General features: G+C 36.0%; 1 protein-coding gene across 4 annotated transcripts; it reads left to right on the top strand.

Moving 5' to 3' along the window:
* Positions 1-330: 330 nt before the first annotated feature.
* Positions 331-21986, top strand: LOC147396405 (protein BREAST CANCER SUSCEPTIBILITY 2 homolog B-like). 4 transcript variants are annotated; one of them, XR_015180526.1, is made up of 22 exons: positions 331-771; positions 859-1008; positions 1321-2215; positions 2292-2335; positions 2425-2549; positions 2644-2798; positions 3262-3384; positions 3466-3696; positions 3781-3862; positions 3961-4011; positions 4103-4178; positions 4292-4403; positions 4489-4560; positions 15093-15291; positions 15369-15551; positions 15841-15989; positions 16059-16121; positions 16210-16426; positions 18473-18640; positions 18721-18816; positions 19789-19972; positions 20279-21986. XR_015180526.1 is itself a non-coding variant. In XM_086450512.1 (21 exons), the coding sequence occupies exons 1-20, from the start codon at positions 597-599 to the stop codon at positions 18775-18777; spliced, it is 3327 nt and encodes a 1108-aa protein (XP_086306638.1). In that variant the 5' UTR covers positions 331-596; the 3' UTR covers positions 18778-18816; positions 20279-21985. The 4 variants fall into 4 exon arrangements, 3 of the variants coding, with proteins under 3 accessions (XP_086306638.1, XP_086306637.1, XP_086306639.1); XM_086450512.1 differs by lacking the exon at positions 19789-19972 and having other exon boundaries at positions 20279-21985; XM_086450511.1 differs by lacking the exon at positions 20279-21986 and having other exon boundaries at positions 19789-20201.
* Positions 21987-22877: the final 891 nt, after the last annotated feature.

The raw sequence follows: 22877 nt of genomic DNA, 5'->3' as shown, positions 1-22877 counted from the left end.
GCAACTGGTCCCCTAAAGAATAGGGGTTGAAAGGAGTTCAAAAGGCATTGGACTTCTACTCAAGCCATTTTTATATGACACGCAATATAATTAATATTTTTAGTCCGGAAAAAAAAGAGTCACGTATACACCGTACCATGTGTGGCCTTATGGTTGAGCCGGCCACGATGATGTTAGTTCAGTGTATTTGTATATTATTAATTTCAAATTTTATCGTTTTGATAAAATAAAATTATTTACCCAAATTGTTAATTATCGTTTTAATAAATAAGTTGATTATTGCACTGATTTGGTAATTTTTCAATTTTCACATACCGTCTTTGTTCTTATTATTTCCGTCAAGTCTAGGCAGAGCTGAGCTTTGGAGTTTGGACCATTTGATGTGCGACGTGTACCTTAGTAAAGTTCGTCTAGGATACGCACTATGCGCATTACGCACAGAGGCCGTGAACCGCGAACCGTCGTACGACCTTCGTTTATGTTAATTTTCAAAATTTCCTGCGCTTCCCACCAAAAATTAAATAAATGCTATTAGCTAAACAAGACGAGAACGAGAGGCTTCATTTGATTTCCGTAATAAAGCACCAAAAGTGCAGATGAAGACGACGAAAATGTCGACCTGGCAAATATTTGCAGACTCTGGAAATAATTTTCGCTGGGTCATCTCCTGCCAAGATCCAGCAAATGAACCAGAAGAATCACGTAGAACCCTAATTCAGCCAGAAAACCCTACTACTCATCTACCTTCCATGTCTGATCTCTTGTTTCAAGGTAAGATCTCATTTGTCACTCTCTCCCTCTCTCTCTCTAAATCACTCTCCATCGACTGATTGAAGCTCAAATTTGATGGTGTTGCAGGATCTTCGAAGCTTTTGGGGAACAATGGCGGCACAAATGAAAGCTCTCCGATGTTTCAAACTGGATTAGGGAAATCAGTCAAAGTGAAACAGTCTTCAATTATGAAGGCGTTATCTGTTCTTGGCGAAGAAGACGATGTCACCAATAGAGGTGAAGTGAACCTATTCGATTTGTTGTCTGTAGCTTAAATCTATCAGTTTTCAGTTCTTGAAAGATTTCTGGAAACCTAAATAAGTCTAACTTACATGTATATCAGAAACCTATATAGTTGTTAAACTCGACCTAAGTGAAGACACACACTTTGACTAAAAACATGGCTCAAGACATAGTTGAATGTCAAAATAGGATTCTTTTTTACTGGCCCCAATACTTGGTATAAAGTTTAAATGATGATGACAATGACAATTACACTTGAATTCAACTATTTTGAAGAAGCAGCTTTAACCTTGACATGTTGTGCAGGCCAAGTATGCGCTGCTGCAGATAGTGTACACAATTTCTCTAATTCTCTTTTCCAGACAGGCTGTGGGAAAATGGTTGGTATATCTTCTGTTGGGCTTATCAGAGCAAAGATGTTGTTGGGGTTAGAGGACAATTCAAATCAATTTATTGCTGACGAGTCCTTTTGTTATGGGAATTCACCACATTTGAATAAGAGAATTGGTGCACACAATAATAATAATAATGGGGATTTAGATTCTAGACCAATTCCACAACGTCTTGTTGATGGTCAAACTGATATGTATACATCAGAATATGAATCAAAAAAGAAGATACTTCCGAACCTCGTGGTTCCTGATTTGTGTAAACCACCTCCAATAAAGTTTCAAACGGCAGGTGGAAAATCTATATCAGTTTCTAATGACGCATTGCAACGTGCAAGAAGCCTTCTTGGTGATTCGGAGTTTTGTGCTTTACCGAATGACAGAGCTGCAGATGGTCCACTGTTTTCATTTCTTAAAGATAACAGGTTTGACGAGGCTTCATTGAACAAAGAAAATGACCCTCAGGCACCAATCAAATATAGTTCTGGAAGTTTCTTACCCCCTAAGCAACCCCTTTCCAGGCAAAATGGTTTTGCGTACGAAGGATTTCGTAGTCCAAATAGTACTGTATCTTGTATGCAAAATTCTTCAAGCAGTGAACTTTTAGCAGCCCATATAGCAGTTGAACATTCTTTAGCTAAGAATATTGGTTCAAGAATAACTCCACCGGGCAGGTCATCAGGTCGGCCACTCGTTGATGTTTCAAATAAGATTGGCACAGCTTGCATGAATCAGAAACAAATAACAAATGAAAAGAGGAGACTTGGGAAGAGAAGCTCTATCTCTCCATTCAAAAGTCCACGCATGTCCCGGTTTGTTTCATGTCTCACCTTTTTTTTACTTCTAAGATTATCTGAATAACATGTTCTGATTATGGCTGTCCTTCAGGTTTTCCACCCCTCAGAACAGCAACATTTCTTTCCTGCCTCATGGTAAATATGAGAAAATGTCCTTCACATAGCATCAGTTTTGATATCAATTAAATGTGTTGTGCTTCTCATTAAGGTATTTATTCTTTTAGGTTCATCCACATTAGCATCTGAAGATTCCATTTTCACAACAAAGGTTTTCGCCCGTTATCCATTTCAGGTTGACAGAATGACTGCCAAAGAATTTTTTGGAGGACCTCCTTGTCACCAAAACCTGGTATATAGACATATATATTGTTATAATTTATAATCTGTAAATCTATGCTATTTTAAAGTTCTGATTCTATTTTATCATATCTGCACAAATCTAGTTGGAGCATATACCAGACAAGGTGAGATGTATGAATGCAGATAGCGCAGAAACCTTCATGTTTCCTGATGCATCTGGCTTGGACAGGATTGGAGCAGAAACTTTTCACAACATGTTGATTCAATCTGGTGCTTCCATGCAATATGCTTCTAGAGAGTAATATCTTGCTAATCCTCGTTCCCTACGTTCCGTGATTTGTCCCATTACCTCAGCACAAATTCACACATTAATGGGCTTCTGTTACTTATAAGTACTTTGCTTGTAGAACTATTTCCGAAGTGGTGCTTGGACGTTACACCAACTTTTAATTTTGAGGTCTTTGGGTTGTGGATTTATGCTTCAATAAAATAAAAAAAAATTAGAACACGTATGAAGGTTCAAAACATATTGTGAGAAATATCATATGATTCTCTACGGATTACTACTATATTGGACCAAATATGCAAATTTGTTGAAATGTGGAGCTTTTTCTACTATCCTAGGTGAAGAATCAGAGGGAAATTTCATTGTATGTAATCATTGTTCTATTGATTGGCATGCTAAAACTTTTTTTGATGATTTTGTAATCATCTTTTAGTGTAGGTGGATCCATTGAATTAAGTATTATATGTTTCTTTAGGTGGGTTGCAAATCACTATAAGTGGATAGTTTGGAAACTTGCATGTTATGAAAGAAGCTATCCAGCTAAAGCTGCTGGGAAATATTTGACAGTGTCTAATGTGCTTGAGGAATTCAAATACAGGTATTTATCTTAGGCAATTATTTGTTACATGAGGTTCTAGGGCATTTCATGAGATTTGTTTATGATGCCTTTGAACAACAGGTATGAGAGAGAAGTAAATAATGGTCATAGATCTGCACTTAAAAGAATTCTTGAAGGGGATGCTTCACCAATCTCAATGATGGTGCTATGCATTTCAGCTATTCATTCTAACCTTGACGAAAGGCTTGAGCTGGAACATGTTATGGCTCCATATGAAGATTCTAACAAGTTTAATGGTTCAAATTTGGTTGAAATTAGTAATTCTGCAAAGATAGAGCTTACTGATGGATGGTAAGCATGTTTTTATGGTTCTATTCTTATGCTTAACCTTTGGAATTGATGGTACTTAAAGATTTTAATGTATTTACCACACAGGTATTCAGTGGATGCACTGTTGGATGCATCACTATCAAAGCAGCTTATTGATGGAAAACTGTTTGTGGGCCAGAAACTTCGGGTACTTCACTGATTTAAGTGCTTACGATTATTCTATTGGATTAAAGCACTTCAAACAGAGTTTGTTTCTCACTTACAGTTAATCAATGTCTTTTGAAGATTTGGAGAGCAGGTTTAATCGGCTGGGTTGGACCTGTTGCACCCCTCGAGGTTCTTGGTGGCTTTAGGTTCTCTTATTTAACTTTATGGCTTGAACTATATCCTTGGAGTTTATCTTAGTTGCTTTTGCTTCAATTGTCAGGCATCCAAGACAGTTAGTTTACTGTTGCACATAAATGGGACATATAGAGCACATTGGGCTGATCGATTGGGATTTTGTAAGCACCCTTAAATTGCTAGATTAACCATCTGGTCCTTGTTCTTAAGGAAATACCATATAAACATTTTCCCGCTGTTTCCTGATTTGGTTTCACTCCATCCATTTCTCTAGGTAAAGGCCATGGTTCTCCATTGGCTTTTCGTTGCATCAAGGGCGCTGGTGGTCCGGTACCAAGTACATTAGTTGGAGTCACACGAATTTATCCTATTCTTTATAAAGAGAGGTTATTTAGTAATGATCCCATTGTAATCATAATTTATACTTGCGTCATGTATGGTCCTAATATTATATCCAATTTTGTCACTTAGGCTAACTGACGGGGGATCTGTTGTGAGATCAGAAAGAATGGAGGAAAAAAGGCTTCAGCTGCACAACCAGAGGTAGGTTGTCTCTACAGTTACAGGGCAACATAAATCAATTATATATGTTTTGAAGGATATTTGTTTTGGTAATCCTTTTTCACTGCAAGGCGGCCTTGAGTGCTTTTGCGAAAAAAAAAAACCCAACAATTTCCCTTCTGATGTCTCATGCTTCACAACATTTATAATTCTTAGCATTCCTATTGCACTTAAATTTCTCTTTAAATTTATTGACCTACTGGTGAGAAAAAATTATGTTGACACCACTTAATAGATAGCAATGTTCCACATCTAATGTGGATTAAGTAATGCCATCCAATAAGAAAGTTGGTTTTGTAAGTTGAATTATTTGTTAGTTTTTCGGATTCATATATTTCGTTTGTCTTTCGTTTTTATGGTCGACCAAGGTAAACCTTCCAAAGGGCTTCAACCCAAAGCTCAGTTGGTTGACAAATTGCGATGCAATATGAGGTTTTGAGTTCAAGTCCAGTTGACCAATAAAAAATCACAAGAACAAGGTAAGCCTTCCAACTAACTCAATGAGAGAATAGGAAGTGTGTATAAGCCATCGTTGAATCAGAGGATGCCATCGTGAGTTTGGCCAAGAAGGCAGTTGAGAAGGCATCCAAGTGTAACCACATTGAGATGACCTTTTTTGTGTGGAGGTGATAGTCCTCAACCATAATGTTCTATCCAAATCATTAGTGGTGGCTTACATCTCTGGAGAGAGAACATAACAAAATCATTGCCACATTGGAGAACATGGATAAAACGTGTGTACAGAGTGACTTGGGCCTTGTTTGTGCTCTTGCAACTGTAGGAAGTTGAAAGTGGAGTGCAATATGCTTGATATGCTTAGACTTATGTATGTCTCATTCGCATCGTTGAACCCACGTCTTTCTGCATGGGTTGACATGTGTGTTTCCATCGAAGTTGTGCACCTTCTCTTTGGATTCCTAGCGCACAAGAACTTTAGTAAAGTGAACTTGAGGATAGTGGATCTTGAAGAAAAGAAGTTGGTTGAGGGGCGGAAATGGGACAAGTGGCCTCAAAGCATATTAACAAATAAATTGAACAAGAAACCAAAGAACGAGTCCTCAAGCGTGCCAACTTTGTTGGGTGGCGCGGTTATTTCTATGGTTATGCATCGAAGGTTGGCTTCTAGGAAGGCAAGGGTTGGCCACTCTTGTAACTTTGTTGCATTGATAAAGTTTTGGTTATCGCATCCCATGGTTGAGTGTCACCTAACATAGAAGGTATTAGAATTCTTATTCCTTTTGCTAGTCAAAAGCAATGTCTCCTTCCTATAGGCATGATACTTCTAGGTGGATTGTACCACAATCTTGATTTTTTTGAAGATGACATGAAGCATCTGGATGATAGGTGCATATTGCAAATTTTTTATGAACACCTCATTTATGCAAATGTTGGTTTAAACACCCAAAAATTGCCCCAAAAATCCTGAAAATACTTCAAACCTCAAAGAATCCCAAGGACTGAAGGAGACAAAATCCATTGTAGCATGCATGACCCATTTATAAATCCCATTGTTGGCTCTCTCATGGAATCCACTCTTCAAAACACTTACCAAGGGCTTTGTGGTCTTTTATTTCAAAAGTCATACAAGACATAAAAAATTCTTGTCTTTCAAAATAGTTTTTTTCACATTTTTTGCTTCTTTTTTCTTTGCTCAATAACTATTTGCCTACTTTTCTCATACAAACATGGATTCAAGAGGTTCCTAACATTGCATCGTACTCTGTAATAACAATAGCTGATGAGCATCCTAAAGAGCCTTGGAAGACCTATTATAGAAGGAAGAAGACATGTAAGCAATCATTAATGTGGCATGAAGATGGGTCTTGAAATGTTTATTGAGTTTTTATGAGTTTGATCTTTTATAGCATCCAAAGGTATTTTGGTCCTTTTACATTTTAGTTGTGAGGGTCAAATAATTATTTATGTTTTTTGAGTCTTATTTTATGTTCTTTTATAGTTTCAAGGCATTTGGTCAAGTTGTTAGGGGCTTATGGGTCTTTTTTTTGTCGTTTTTGGTCATTATAGGAGTCAAGGGTAAATATGTAATTTTGCCTCTTAAGTATGGACGCCTTAACTATAAGTCCTTATAAATAATCTCTTTTGTTCTCTTTTTGTAGGCTAATGAGTAAAATCTGATTTGTGGCTGCCTAAGCAACCTTGGTAAGTGATTCTCAAATCCTAGAAGTGATTTCTTGAAACCCTAGAGTGATTCTAGGGCTTTTTTTCTCTCTATTTTCCTTTTCTCTACTATTGGTAAGAGACTTATGGTTGATTGATTTGTTGCTAAATAAATCAGATTAACCAATTTTCATAGTTGGTTTTGCATCAATTAGTATCAGAGCTAAGGTTGGCACTATGACAACACATAATGGGAGGATTTTTAGAGGGAGTTTGACTGATGCTCAATGAGAAGAGTTTCTCTTCAAGCTAGTTGAGAGGGTAAATGAACTTGAATTCTAGGTTAGAGAGATGTGAAGCCATCCAATGGTCCTATCCCTAAAGAAAAAACTAATGATGGAGAAAGTGGTGTTGGAGGCTCACATAAAGAGTCGAGATTGACATATCAGTCAAAAATGTTGCTGGACAACGAGTTAACATGGCAACTAGAGCACCTATGAGGCCACCCATGCGATGAATGTTACTCTGCAGGGCACTTTAAATGATGTGTTGCAAGATATTCTTGAACAGTCCAAATTTGGACATTATGATCAACAAGATGACATACCGAAGAAAATTAAAGTTAAAATATCCGATTTCAAAGGTGACATTGATCCTCAAGCCTTTTTACATTGGCTTGCAACCCTATAAAAATATTTTGATTGGTATGATATGGCAGATGATAAAAGAGTTTGATTTGTAAATATGAAGTTGGTAGGTCATGCTAAAGTGGTGAAGAAATTTTGAGAAGAGGCACCATAATAAGGGATGTTTTCTTATTATTAATTGGGAAGAGATGAAAGCCTGTCTAAAAGAGAAATATTTATTAGCTGATTTTCAAGATGATCTCTATGAGGAAATGATCTCACTTTACCAAGACAACTTATTTGTAGTGGAGTACATGCGGCGCTTTGATGAGTTAGCTATTCGTTGCAAGACTACCGAAGATGAAGGATAAAACTTTCTCGTTTTGAAAATGGGTTGAGTGTTGAAATTAGAAAAAAATTGGCTACTTTAAGGGTTTATGACTTGGAAGATGTATTCCAAATGGTGTTACGGGGTTGAGAAGAACCTAAGACAGTCTGTGACAAGGCGGTTTGGAAATCAAAACGGAGAACCATTAACTCGGAAGACTTTTGATGGGGAAAATCCATTTAGGCCAGTATTGCCTAATGCAAACACATCCAAGCCTGGTGGGTTTTGACCTTATGTAGGATGTTCAACATGCTGTTGATCTTATTCTGGGTTCTCAGTTGCCAAATTTACTAGCTTATCGTATGAACCCAATAGAGCATACCGAGTTGAAGTGTTAGATTGATGAACTACTTAAAAGAGGGATTCAGGGAAAGCAGGAGTTCTTGTTCAATACTTGTTTTACTAACCCCAAAGAATGATGGAACCTAGGGAATGTATGTTGACAGTAGGTCCATCAACAAGATCCCGATCAAGTATCGTTTTTTCCATTCCAAGATTGGATGACATGCTTTATATGATGGTAGGTTCTTCTATTTTCTCCAAAATTGATCTCAAAAGCACTTACCATTAGACTCGTGTCAAACCAGGAAAAGAATGGAAGACCTCTTTCAAGACGAAGGATGGTCTATATGAGTGGCTTGTCATGCCTTTTGGCCTCACTAATGTCCTTGGTACTTTCATGAGAGTGATGACTCAGGTATTTCGACCTTTCATTTGGGCAATTCCTTGTTTATTTTGATGATATACTTATATATAGCCAGTCCCATGATGAGCACATCACTCAACTTCTCCAAGTTATGAGAGTTCTACGCGATGAAAAACTCTTCATAAACTTAAAGAAGTGTGCTTTCATGACACCCAGTGTTATATTTCTTGGGTTTGTTGTATCATCCAAGGGCGTAAAAGCTGATCCTGAAAAGGTAAAAGCTATTAAAAATGGTTAATTCCTACTAACCTCTATGAAGTACACAGTTTCCATGTTGTAGTTACTTTCTACAGGAGGTTTATAAGAAATTTCAGCAGTGTCATGGCTTCTATCACTGATTCAATGAGGAAATGACATTTTAATTGGTCAGGGGCAACGACTAGAGCTTTCGAACTTATTAAAAAGAAGATGACAGAAATGCTGATTTTGCAATTACCAGACTTCTCCAAGGTTTTTTAAGTGGCTTGCGATGCTTCTAATGTCGGGATTGGACGTGTACTTATGCAAGATGGTCATCCTATTGCTTATCACAGTGAAAAGTTGAATATGGCAAAGCAATTTTTTTCTACTTATGGTAAAGAACTTTATGCAGTTGTTTAGGTCTGTCATTGAAGACATTATTTGGTGTCTAGGGAGTTTGTTTTGTATTCAGATCATTAAACACTTCGATATCTGAATTCACAGAAGAAACTAAGCCATTGTCATGGGAAGTGAGTAACATTCCTTCAAGAATAAATATTTGTTCTCAAGCATAAGGTTGGTGTTGAGAACAAGACAACATATGTGTTTAGTTGAGTTGTTTATATTTGCATTCTATGAGAATACAGGTGATTGAGTTCAATAAGTTGAAGCAAAATTATTCTTCGTGCAAGGATTTTTGAGTTATTTATGTTATTTTAGTGGCTGGGCAACTAGTTGATTATCTTTCATTTTCATTACACGAGGACTATCTTTTCAGAGATACATATCTTTGTCTTCCAGATACTTCTTTGAGATATCATGTAGTTTGGGAGTTACATGCAGGTGGTGCAATAGGTCATTTTGGACGTGACAAATCTATTGTTATGGTGGTAGATAGATTTTATTGGTCTAGCCTTAAGGAAAATGTCACCAGGATTATCAAACAATGCTGTATATATCAACTTGTAAAGGGGCGAACGTAAAATGCCTGACTCTACACTCCACTACCCATCCTGCATGAACCTTGGCAAGAACTCTCCATGGACTTGTTACTTGGTTTGTGTAAGATTGTTTGAGGCCATGATTCTATTTATGTAGTAGTGGATCGATTTTCTAAGATGGCGCACTTTATTCCATGCAGTAAGACTTTTGATTCTTCACATGTGGCCACTTTTTTCTTCAGCGAGATAGTACGATTACATGGACTTCCATTGACTATAGTTTCTGACAGAGATGCGAAGTTCATGAGATACTTTTGGAAGACTTTATGAAAATTATTAAATGCCAAGTTGACATACTCTTCTTCATTCCATCTTTAGACAGACGAACAAATTGAGGTGGTTAACAAGAGCTTGGGTGATCTACTAAGATGCTTGGTTAGTAATCATGTTTCTAGGTGGGATTTAATCTTGGTTAGAAGCCCATTTGAAGTGGTTACAAGTATGCAACCTAGACGACTTATTGATCTCATTCCTTTATCGTCAGATGCTCGAGTTAACATTGAGGCAAAAAGGTTTACTAGGCACATGATGTTTGTAGGACGATCGCCCTTAGCAACAATGCATACGAGGCTAAGGCAGATTTGCATTGCCATTTGGTTGATTTTCAGGAGGGTGACATGGTTGTGGTGCGTATTAGGCCTGAAGGATTTCCCAAGGAAACCCACAAAAAACTCCATTCCAAGAGTGTTGGCCCTTTCAAAATTCTTAAGAAGATTAATTCTAATGCTATGTTTTAGAGTTTCCAGAAGACATGAGTATCAACCCTATCTTTGATGTGGAGGACCTTATTACTTACCATGGCTCTCATGATAGTACTTTAATGTCTGCTCCTAATTTGTCTCCTATTCTTATAACTTCTGATGTTGTAAAAGATGCTTTGGATGAGAAGGTGATTTTTACTACAAGTGGTGGATATCAGAAGTTCCTAGTGAAGTGCAAAGGTTGTCTATTGTCAGAATGTACTTGGATTACAACTAAAGAATTTCAGCGACTAAATCCGGATATGTATGAATAATATCATGCCTTTAACTCTATAGGGCCGAGTTCTTTTAAGTCAAGGAGAGATGATGAGAATCCTCAAGAACCTTAGAAGACCTATTATAAAAGGAAGAAGGCTGGTAAACAAACATTAATGTGGCATGAAAATGGAGTTTGCGATATATAGTTTTATGAGTTTGGTCTTCTATAGTAGTCAAGGGTATTTTGGTCTTTTTACATTTTAATTGTGAGGGTCCAACAATTATTTTATGTTTTTTGAATCTTATTTTATGTTCTTTTAAAGTTTCAAGGCATTTGATCAAGTTGTTTGGGAGTTATGGCCTTATAGGTATTTTTTTGGTCATTTTAGGAGTTAATGGTAAATCTCTAATTTTGCCTTTAAAGTATAGTTGCCCTAATTATAAGTCCTTATAAATAATCTCTTTTATTTCTTTTTGGAGGTTAATGAATAAAATCTGATTTGTGGTTGCTTAAGCTACCTGGGTGAGTGATTCCCAAATCATGGAAGTGATTTCTAGGAAACCTAGAGTTCTTCTAGGGCCTTTTTCTCTATTTTCCCTTTCTCTATTATTGATGAGACTTATTATTGGCTGATTTGTTGCTAAATAAATCAGATTAACCAATTTTCATAGTGATCCTGCATCAATAGCATATATAAAATTTACCACCTTTTTTTGCATTCTTCGTTGCAATAGGATTTCTAGTTGACCCATTTGCTCAGACTTCAAGTCAATGCAATTCGTTGCACAACGAATCCAATATAAATTCTACTTTCCATTGACATAGACCCAACAATCCTCATGTAGGATACATTGTTTGACATTTGAAACATCAAATTAGCATCTTTAATTGCATAAGATGTATCTATATATCTCAAAAATACATTCCCTTCTGGATTATTAACAAGAAAGTTAATCAATTGTCTACACGGATGTCCTTCTAACCATTTGTCATAATATTAACTCCAGATTGTGCCCATGTCTTCTTGTATTCCTCCATCATTTTATCTATAATTTTCACCTCTTCTTCAAAATCCATATACGTATTTCATATGTGGAGTTGGTGAAGTCAGACCAGTCGGGTCCCTCCCATAAGAAGTTAGAACCAATCGAACGTATTATGTTAATAAATAAAAGACTATTACATGGATTGAAAGAGAGCATTTTTATTAAAAAATCTTCCAATGTCCAAGCATATTTTGGTTTCTTAATTCTGTTTGATTTTTAATTGTAGGATGAGGTGCATTTTGTTGGGGCAATGAATTTCTCCCATCTCCATCTACGTCTACAGCATACCTATCCATGGGTCCTTTTACTCTCTTTGAAGAAACAATTCCAAATTCTGAATGATTCCTCCCACCACTAGCTACCATACCTAGCGTGGGGCCTACATTTTCCATAGTGCCACCATACCACGCCTTTTCATTTGCTAAACTTTCCAAAATGTTTTTAACTAATACTCTGTTTTTTTGTTCCTTCAACGTATACTCTTTCATTTCCTTTTAACATCTTGGGTACATGTGGACATGAAACAACATTTTTTCTAGTAGCAGCAATTTGCTTTTTTAACCTTTACCTCTCTCTTTACTTTCTTAGAACAATACACACATTTTACAAAAATGTACAACTTCCCCGAACTGGTATTTGGCCCATTAACTTCAATACCATGCTTAACCCTCGAGGCATCGTGGTTGCACCTTGCCTTGAGGCGTATACTTCACACCCTGAGGCTTAAGATCTTTAATACCATGAGTGCTGTTACAATGTTAACACTTGTTCGTGGCAGGGAAAACATTGTGCTTCACAAGACCACCTGTTCTTGTGTCAGATATCTTACCTACCTCATAGGTATTCACTTGTTTCAAGAATCCTCACTAGGCCCCTCCTTCGTAAATTGAAGGGTTCCCTTAGGGGTGAAGGGGAGTGCCTTGGGCTTGGTAAGCTGTTCTCTTTTGACTGCCAAACCTTTAGCATGACTTAACTCCTCATTGATACCCTTGTCATCACCCCCAATAAGGTAAGGGCCTCGTGTAGTGAGTCCCCAAGCGTTAGGTTGTGCAAGGTGCCTTCCTAGATAGTTCGACTAGGGCCAGCCGCCGATGCCAATGTCAGCATTTGTGATGATTTGTCCAGTATTAGCTGGAAAAACACCGATATCACCTTTTACAACTAGTATCTTGATTGGGAGGTGTTTTATGCTAATGACCTTGGAGGTCATTCCATGGTTTGAAGTCTTGGGATCAGGCATGGGTTGTCCATTCTCTCCATTGTGGCACCATAATAAAGGCTTTCGTGTATCTATACCTACTATGTCTGTTCTTTGTTGTGTTTATTTGTGCTGTGTTTCTTGAAACCAGCAAATTTCTTTGCATTGGCCTTTTAAGTATTTTCCTTCAAGCTGTGTTGTATCCTAGAGAGGAAAATTTTAACACCACAGATTCTTACAATCTTACCCAAAGTTGGAATCTTCTCATTCTGGCAATTTTTCCTAGGCTATTTAATGCAACTTCCCTGCAGCAATTTCAATCTGACACTCTTAACCTTTTCATGTTGCACAGCTTCTATTGGCACTCAAACGCAGATCTCTAGAGCTTCTACTTGCTCTCTGTCTGAAAATTTCATGCTGACTTCATATCATCCTAGTGACTCACTAATTGCATGATGCTGGTTTTCATTGGTTCAACTTCGAACTTCCATAGTACTCACTATTTCTGTATATATATCTATATATATATATATAGGGAGCGGTTCAGCGGCCCTAAACTTAAACAAGTTTTGGGCCAAGTTTTTATGGTCGTGTGATCATAACAGATTCAACGGTTCGGCGGCTGTTTTACGGTTTTAAAAGAAAAATCCGTTTAATTAAAACCGGCTCCCTCAAATTTCAGTTTTTTTTGTTTTAAATCCCTAAACATTAAACAAACCCCTCTTCTCTTCTTCTCTTCGAAGGCTGCTGCTGCTCTCTCTCTCTCTACAGCTCGAAAGACCTCTCTCCTCTCTCTCTCTTAAGATCTGGTTTGAACGAGTTCCTTGTGGAGAGCCAAGTCACCGTCGCCGTCGCAAATCTTTCTCAAGTTCGATTGAAGACAGTAGATGAGATCTGATTTAAGTTGTGAGAGGGGCAAAGGGTCTCTGTTTCTTCACCAAAAAATGGAATTTTTTTTTTTATTGTTCTAAAAAGCTTTAGAGAGGTTGGATTTAGAGACATTAAGAGATGAGGGGTGTCTGTTTCTTCATTGAAAAGTGTATGTTTTTAATTTTTAATTTAGTATTAAAAGTGTATGTTTTTAATTTTTATTTAGTTTCTAACTTTCTGTTTCTGTCAATGTGTTAAGTTTATTATGTTTCATATATATATTTTTTCCTTTGGATCAGTGAGGGAACTTTAATGTTAATCTTATTTTTTCTTTTGGATCAAACAATTGTGACTCTGAAACTCATCACGCCTTATTTGATTCTTAATTAATTTACATGTATTATATCTAACAGTTTGAGAGAGAGAGAGAGCTTCAATGGGTCTTATTTTTTCTTTTGGATTTACAAATTTGACTCAAAAACTCATCACGCCATATAAGAGTCATCACGCCACAAGGAACTATCTTCAATCGAACTTGAGAAAGATTTGCGACGGCGATGGCGAGAGAGGGTTGAGAGAGATTGATTGGCGACGGCGACGACGACTTGGCTCTCCACAAGGAACTCGTTCAAACCAGATCTTGAGAGAGAGAGAGAGAGAGAGGTCTTTCGAGCTGTAGAGAGAGAGAGAGAGAAAGAGAGAGAGCAGCAGCCTTTGAAGAGAAGAAGAGAAGAGGGGTTTGTTTAATGTTTAGGGATTTAAAACAAAAAAAACTGAAATTTGAGGGAGCCGGTTTTAATTAAACGGATTTTTCTTTTAAAACCGTAAAACAGCCGCCGAACCGTTGGATCTGTTATGATCGCACGACCATAAAAACTTGGCACAAAACTTGTTTAAGTTTAGGGCCGCTGAACCGCTCCCATATATATATATATATATATATATATATATATATATATATATGGGTCGGGTTCCTGCAACACACATTGCGACACACATATAGACAACGTGTTTGTCTTATATGGGCAAAAATGTTTGGAATTGGCTGATTTTTTGTGAGGATGATCTCTGTGATGAGGGGATCATCCTGGCAAAAAATCATCCCATTCCAAAACTTCTAACCCCATCAAAATTGATTTACAAAAATTGGACGGTCTAAAATTTTTCAACAAAAATTGGACGGTCTAGAAGTTTCATAATGAGCTGATTTTTGGCAAGGATGATCTCCTCACCACAGAGATCATCCTCACAAAAAATCAGCCCATTCCAAACATTTTTGCCCATATAAGACAAAACGCGTTGTCTATATGTGTGTTGAAATGGTTGTCGTTTGAACCTGACCCTATATATATATATTTCCATAAGTTCTTTGCTATATATACCTTTTTACGTGTAATGATCGATTTTCCATCTGATTGCAGGCGTTCAACTGTAGCTGAGGGTATTGTGTCCGAGTTTCAAAAAGATGTCTCAAGTTCCCATAGTAAGAATGTGATGGACAGTGAAGAAGGGGAAAAAATCTTTGCAATCCTTGAGACATCTGCCGAGCCAGAAGTTTTAATGGCAGACATGAGTACCGAGCAACTAACTTCTTTTGCTACTTACCGAGCAAAACAAGAGGTGGGTTATGAGAAACTTGGTTGGCAGGTTGACTTAGAGCTAGAAAGACATTATTTAATTGTGCTGTGTAATCTTAGGCAATGAGGCAATTGGATATTCAGAAGAAGATTGAGAAAGCCCTGGAGGATGCTGGTCTTGGTGAGAGGGAAGTCACCCCATTTATGAGGTTGAGGGTTGTTGGCTTAACTAGTAAATACTCTAAAAAAAAGGGTTGCCCCAAAGAAGGCTTGATAACAATCTGGAATCCTACCGAGAAACAGGTGATGCAAACTCTTTTTCCTTGTTTTTAATAAGTAAACCAGAAATATATTAAAGAAGGTGGTTGAGATGACCGACCACAATTACAAATCCAAGCTAGCAAATAAAAAAAAAACTTACAAGGCACAAAGGGTCTCCTATTTATTTAAAAAATCCTCAAGAAGACTCCTTTGAAAGCATTATCCACCTTATGCCAAAAAACCAACAATCCTAAATAAACAAAATCATGTTGTGGTGATCCCTTTCAATCCTATGGAAGAGTATTTATAAATGGTTTACCTTTTGGTGCAGCAGAAACTTGAGCTGGTGGAGGGTCAAGCATATACTGTTTCGGGGCTCACACCATTGAACTATTATGATTCAGATACCATTTACTTACAAGCAAGAGGATCTACTACAACTTGGCAATCCTTATCTCCATTGACAATTGCGAATTTTGAGTAAGTCTTCATTTCTTTAATGTTTTAAGCTTGTAAGTTTGAATCCTACGTAATACTTCTTTTCTGCAGACCATTTTTCTCTCCTCGTAAATCAGTCTTATTGTCGAATTTGGGCGAAGTTCCTCTGGCCAGGTGATCCTTGCAACTCTCCTTTTGCTTCTGTTTTTTGAGTGGGCTTGAATCCTTCCTTTGCTTATATTTGTTGTCTGGGTTGATGCAGTGAATTTGATATTGCTGCTGTAGTTGTGCATGTCGGAAAGGTTTATATATCTGGTCACCAAAAGAAACAGTGGGTGTTTGTAACAGATGGTTCTATATCAGCATCTGAGTTACAGTTGGAAGGATTTTCCGATTGTTTGCTTGCTATTAGCTTCTGCTCACCTGTCATAGATAACGATTCATTTGCACCAATCAATAATACCCTTGCAGGATCCATTGTGAGTATATGATGGTTATGTATTACATATCAAATACAGCATTACCGCATTTTCTCTTTATATAAAGAGAGCAACAGTGAACAAAACTTAATATTCTCAAAGTGAATTGATTTTATTGAATTTCACTCCAGAGCCTGCTATTACATTTCAAGCATGTTAGATAGATTTCAATTTTTGAATCATTATGACTTAACTTGTTTCCTATTTAAACAAGTAAAAGGACCATGTGAAGCACAAGACCAAGGTTGGACATTTGGTACCCATTTAGTGTGATGTAGGACCGATTAGGGAAATTGGTTAACCTAAAATATTTTGGTAACTCAGGTTTAAGGATGCAAGGGAAAATGGTTGGGTTCAATTAGAAAATGAAACTAATGAGTTTGGAATAGGAAATTAGGGTTTATGGGACTAGTTCAAAGTTTATAGACTAGAATGGGAATTAGGGTTTATTATATTGGTAACCTTATGGTGAAAGAAAAGAAAACTGGGGAGAAACAAAATTCTAATAGTACTAGATTTATGTTTCAAATCAATCCAAACAAGTCTCCAATCAATCTTTAAGCATCACAAGGTAAATAACGCAGTAATGGTAGCTCAAAATAGTAGTGTAAAACTTGTACATAAAGGGAAAAGAGAGAAAAATCGTAGAATTTCTCTAGGGTCCCTAGAAACCATTTCTATGTTTTGAGAACCACTTTCCAAGGTTGCTGTGGCAGCCACTATTGGGATTTTATTCATTAGCCTTCAAAAGGAAAGCAAAAGAGAACACTTATATGCTTCTATAGGTGGGGCGTCCAAACCTAATGGAAAAATTGCAGATTTCCCCTCGACTCCTAAAGTGATTAAAAATGATCAAAAAAGATTCTTAACTCCCTAACGACTTGACCAAACACTTTGAAACTTTAAAGGAACATAAAATACCTTTAAGAACATAATATAATTGTCGTTCCCCACAACTAAAATGTAATAAGACCAAAATACCTCGACTACTGTAGACTAAAAAAAAATCATTAAAACTCAAAACATCACAAGATCCATCTTCACGCCACATTATGACTTGTTGATTAGCCTTATTCCTCCTAGAATAGGTCTTCAAAGGTTGTTTAGGATCCTCATCATAGTACGTTCATGTACTCATGATAGTTTTTGGACAATTAATGTGTTCTTAAATTTTTTTTATACATATTATAGCTCTTTGAAAATTCATCTTTGAAGGTATGTAATTTAGCGTTGGTATGCGCAACACTTACCTAGGAATATGTACTAGCTTACCTCAAAATATAGTTCTTCCAAGTTTGAGATGTGTTATCCCCTTTTGATAAGTGTACCATCTACTTGGAGTCACACAAAATTTGGCATATCTCCTTGGTACATATACATCCCAAATGTTATTTCTGTTAAGAAGTAGCTAGTAGTGGTCTTGAAATAAGGTTCAAGCTAGCATTTTAGAAATAGGATAATGTTATTTCTCTTAATATTTTGTCTAAGTAGTATAACGAAATCTCGTAATTGCTCAGTTATTTTTTTTCCACTCATTGTATTTTCAAGACCTGACTTCGAGGAGGATTTTTGGCAAGGGGTATAAGAGGATTGTTTTCCACTCATTGGTCATCTTGACTGGCTGTTGTATTTGCCTTTCCCTTCTTAATAAAATTCATACTTATAAAAAAAAAGAGGTTTTCAATGTAATAGTGATTACTGATGCAATCATTATATCTCAAGGGAGTGAATTAAGAGAACCTTTTTCCACTAGTTAGAACTGAAAAAATGAGGAGAGAAAAAACAAATGAAGTCCTTGCCTCATGCTGTTCTCTCCTCATGTAGCATGTCAATCAAAGTGCGGATTGCTTTTAAACGTGTTGTGTTTACATCTACTAGAAGTTGGGTCTTCGTGATAATATTGAACTTCATGATCATCTCGAAAGTAGATCATCTTTTGTGTGATGTCATAGGAAAAATAGTGAAAATAATGCAAAAGCCTCCCTTTTATTCACATGCACAGTAATTTGTTGCATTAACAACAATTTTTAAATGCCTCATCTGTAGGTTGGCTTCTTCAATCTGGTCAAGCGAGCAAGGGACCAAATTAATCATATTTGGGTAGCAGAGGCAACAGATAATTCTACTTATTCTTTTTGTTATGACCTTCCCTGGTGTTTTCATCTCAAAGAAGCTGCTGATTGTGCTCAGAAATGGACAAAGATCTCTTCCTTGGTAAAATTTGAGATGATTGTGATATGGTTATTTCTAATTCTCTATACCTACCTTGACTTTTATATTTCTTATATATGCAGGCCATTCAAAAGCTTAGAGAGAGGGTTTTATTTATTGTTGGTGATCATGAAAGATAGGGAGTTGCATAGCAGGAACTCATATATGCAAATCGAAATGTAAGCCTCTAAAATTGTTTCTTGTTTTGTAATTTTTTTTTTCTTTTTTCTATACAAGTGCTTCTTGTAGAGTCTAGTTTTATAGAACCAAGCGACTTACTCTTTCAGTTCTTGAGCAGGTGAAATAGTCAGAGCCAAAGATTTTTAGTTTAAGAACAAAATGAACAGAAAACTAGGAAAACTTGTGTTTTAAGAAATATGCCTGTCTTGGGATAAATAAAAGATTTCATTAAGAGAAGAGAAACTCATTAAGAGAAGAAGAGAAGGGAAGCTCAATTTCTCTCCACCATGTTTGGATTGACAGAAGAGAACTTGGGACAGCTTTGGAATTTTAAAATATCACAAAAGAGATCTAGGAGCAGAGTTGGAATTGTAAAATATTTTATAAGGGTTTCTCTCCATTTCTCTCCTCTTCTCCAATTCTTTTCCCTTCTCTCCCCACTTAATAATCCAAACAAGAGAAATGGGAGAAACTCATTTGTTTTCTCTTCTCTTCTCTCCATTTCTCTCAATCCAAACATAGCATAATCGAAAACCAAAATGAAGATACACAAAGAAGGGGATGCTCGACCCCACAACCTCATACTATTAGGGCAGTGCTCCATCTAAACATGAATTTATCGAAAAAAGAAAAAAAGTAAAATACCGTCTTAAATTCCTTGTAAATTTTTTACTAACCATGTTGCTTTAACATCCGATCACCATCAAGTATTTTTCTTTACTTTTGAAGATTGGCATTCCTTTCTTTCCATATACACCAACAATAGCAAAGAAGCATGGTCTATAAGATTTTATGAATCAACAAGGAAAAAGGTCCGACATTGAAGATGGCATGGTCCAACGCATGTTAAACATGAATATAAAATGAGATCAAATAAAGCTTGCTTTGGGGCAATGAAGTAGAAATGTTTAACTTTTTCACCATTCTCTTTACACAAAATTACTATAGTCTTTCACCATTCTTGTTGCCAGAATTGCTGTACATAGAGTGCCATGATCCAAACTCATTTTCTTTGTGGGCCGAGGCAACATTATGGGTTATCAGGACTTAGGATCATTATCATTCTCAATGGCCCTACATACAGATTATCTCATACACTTGCTGATAAAAGACTAGTTTCTAACAATAGTTTGCCTCCCAATCTCCTCTAAGCAGGTATTGTTCTTACTTAAGCATTCTTATTCAAATATTCATGTGTAGATGATCACATGTAAGAAACGAAAAAATTGCTTGGCAGGAAATATTTTGTTTTGCGTTTTTTGATAGGAGTCAGTTGTATATAATCCTCAATTTACATTTCATTGATCAATAGCACCTGCTCTTTTTTTTTTTTTTTTTTAAAGTGGTTATGTTGCAGAATTATGTATGCGGCCCTTTTAACAATCAGTAACCCATGAGCATAATAGCCTTAATAAATAGTAGTTGTAAGATACCCCACCGATTTACTTTTTATATTTTCAGGTGAAGTGAAAAACTGGTGTGAAAGTGTTAGTTCATGAGATGTTGTCCACTAAGGAAACTTATTTCACATGACATTCAATGATTATTATTATTATTCAACGTAAAGCATTGATTTGAGCCATTATTACCAAACTGAATGAATGATTTTGAACCATCAAACACTGGTAATGCTTTTTTATTGTTAATAGCATTGCGGATGATACAGGATGGGTGGAGATAATATTTGTTAATTTTTTTTTCCTTTAGGACTGCTGAAAATGAATTATTGGCGATAGTCTTTGATACCAATTCTTGGTTTAGTTGTTCAAGTTAGTCTTGTTTTTTGTGAAAGTGTAATATAATGTTGCATATGGCATTTCTATCCGATTGTTTGATTTTGTTCATGAAATCGGAGTTGTAATCTTCTTCTTGTGGATCTAGCTGACTCCTTTGAATGTATCATAGATCTTCTACCGTTGAGCTAGAGTTTTACATATCATCTAATAATTCCTTTTTGAAATTAAAGGGAAAGACACATGGTATGGGGGCTTGCCTTCGACATTGTGACCATATTTTTGCCAGCAATTATGACCTTGAACATTTTTATTAATGAACTAATTATGCTTTATGGAGTTGAATGTTGGGTGGTAAGAAGCACTTAAGCATGACAAGAAAAAACTAGTCTAAGTTTGAAGGATTATACAAGAGCAAAGGGAAGACCTAGAAGAATGTGGATTGAGATCATGAAATTGGATATGATCGTACTGACTTTAAATAGATTGAATTGCGGATTAAGATTTGCTTAATTGACTAAAATCTGTGATACAGCTTTGATGGTGATTCTTGTCAATGGATCATTTTCTTTTCTTAGCAGCTATACATTCATAAAATTGTCTTGTAGTTGGTAGTAGTGTTCCCAATTATTTCTAATCTCTGGTTTCTTTGGTGATATAATTTTCTTTTGGGAAAATCAGTTTTTAACTTAATAACCCAATGGATACAGATGTAGGGATTCCAATTTTTATTTCTAAATGCTCCCTGATCTTAAGGAAAATTTGAAGGTTCCCCAAACAAGAGAGTATGTAAAATAAAATAAAATAAAATAATAATAGTTGATTCATAAAAACTCTTAATGAATGCAAAACTGTTAAATTGCATCAATGTACTTTAGATAGTATCTCATTGGCGAGAAGTTTGAAAAAAATGGGATTGAAATACTGTTCACATCACATAGTACAAGGGGCGCATGGATTGCTAAATACCAAAACCATCTGTTATGAGTATTGCCTTTTCAAATTATCAGCTCATAGTAGGTTCTGTTCAATACCAAACATTACTTAATGTATACAATAAGGAAATGCAACAAAGGGTGGGCTATCAATGAATTGGATCATGTACGAAATTGGTTCTGATTACTTATGGTACGGATTGAAGATTTGGATTCTAATAAGTAAAAACAATCAATTTTCAAAATATGAGTTAAAAGTTTTAGATTGAGCTGATTTTTTTGTGAGAATGATCTTAATGCGGAGAAGATTATCTTTACAGAAAATCAATATAATCTAAAATTTCTAAATATATTAAAAGTGGTTTACAAATTATTGGTAAAAAAATGATGATCTACATTCTAAATCACTTTTGATGGGGTTAGAAGGTTCAGATTGGGCTGATTTTTTGGGAGGATGATCTTTTCATCATAGAGATCATCTTTACAAAAAATCAGTTTAATCCGAAACGTGTAACCCATATTTTGAAAAATGATTGTTTTTACATATGTTTTTTACTTATATACCTTGAACACTCCCCATATAATAATAATAATAATAACAATAAATTTTAAAATATGGGTTGGAAGTTTCAGATTGAGTTGATTTTTTGTGAGGATGATCTTTATGACGAGAAGATCATCTTAAAAAAAATCAGTCAAATTTGAAATTTTTTACCCCATTAAAAGTGATTTAGAATGTGGATTGTTGAGTTTTTACTAATAAACTAATTTTGATGGATTTAGAAGTTTTAGATTGAGATGATTTTTTGTGATGATGATCTTTTCATCATAGAGACCATCTTTACAAAAAATCAGCTAAATCCGAAACTTTTAACCCATATTTTGAAAAACCATTGTTTTTACATATGTCTCTTGATCTCTCCCTATAAATATAATTAAATTTTTTTTTTTTTTTTAAAATTTATCTGATGTTTTCCCGATTTTTTCGAAGCTTTCTATTGTTGAATTATTCTTAATCATTTATATGATTAATATTAACCCTAAAATATACTTTTTTAAATGTTCCGATCCCATACTAATGGGACTAATCTAAGACATAGATCAAACGTTGGAAATGATCTTGAGTTAGGACATTCATTGGCCTTGATGATCAATACTATACTCCATTCTTAAAAAGGTATCAAAATTCACTAGCTAACCCCACCAACGTGGTTAGCACCTTCCTTAATCTTCTCAATTGAATCCCCTTAACCAAATCTCTATGGTTCGACCATAAACTCACTCACTTTTCTTTGAAATGTGTTAAAGATCTATTTTAGGCAAGGGCGGAGCCAGAGGGGAGTGAGTGAGGGGGCAGTTGGTCCCCCTCCCCCTCAAATTTTTTTTTAAAGA

The sequence above is a fragment of the Akebia trifoliata genome, chromosome 8, assembly GCF_017979445.1.
Source record: "Akebia trifoliata isolate Shusen 1 chromosome 8, ASM1797944v1, whole genome shotgun sequence".
NCBI classification, from domain to species: Eukaryota; Viridiplantae; Streptophyta; class Magnoliopsida; order Ranunculales; family Lardizabalaceae; genus Akebia; species Akebia trifoliata.
The sequence above is the reverse complement of the archived record's forward strand: the minus strand, read 5'-3'. Positions and strand labels throughout refer to the sequence as shown.

Coding starts and splice junctions, on each gene's coding strand:
- LOC147396405 (XM_086450512.1), top strand. CDS start 597: ATGAAGACGACGAAAATGTCGACCTGGCAAATATTTGCAGACTCTGGA. Junction 4,012..4,102: donor GACCTGTTGCACCCCTCGAG/GTTCTTGGTGGC, acceptor TTCAATTGTCAG/GCATCCAAGACAGTTAGTTT. Junction 16,427..18,472: donor ATACCCTTGCAGGATCCATT/GTGAGTATATGA, acceptor CCTCATCTGTAG/GTTGGCTTCTTCAATCTGGT.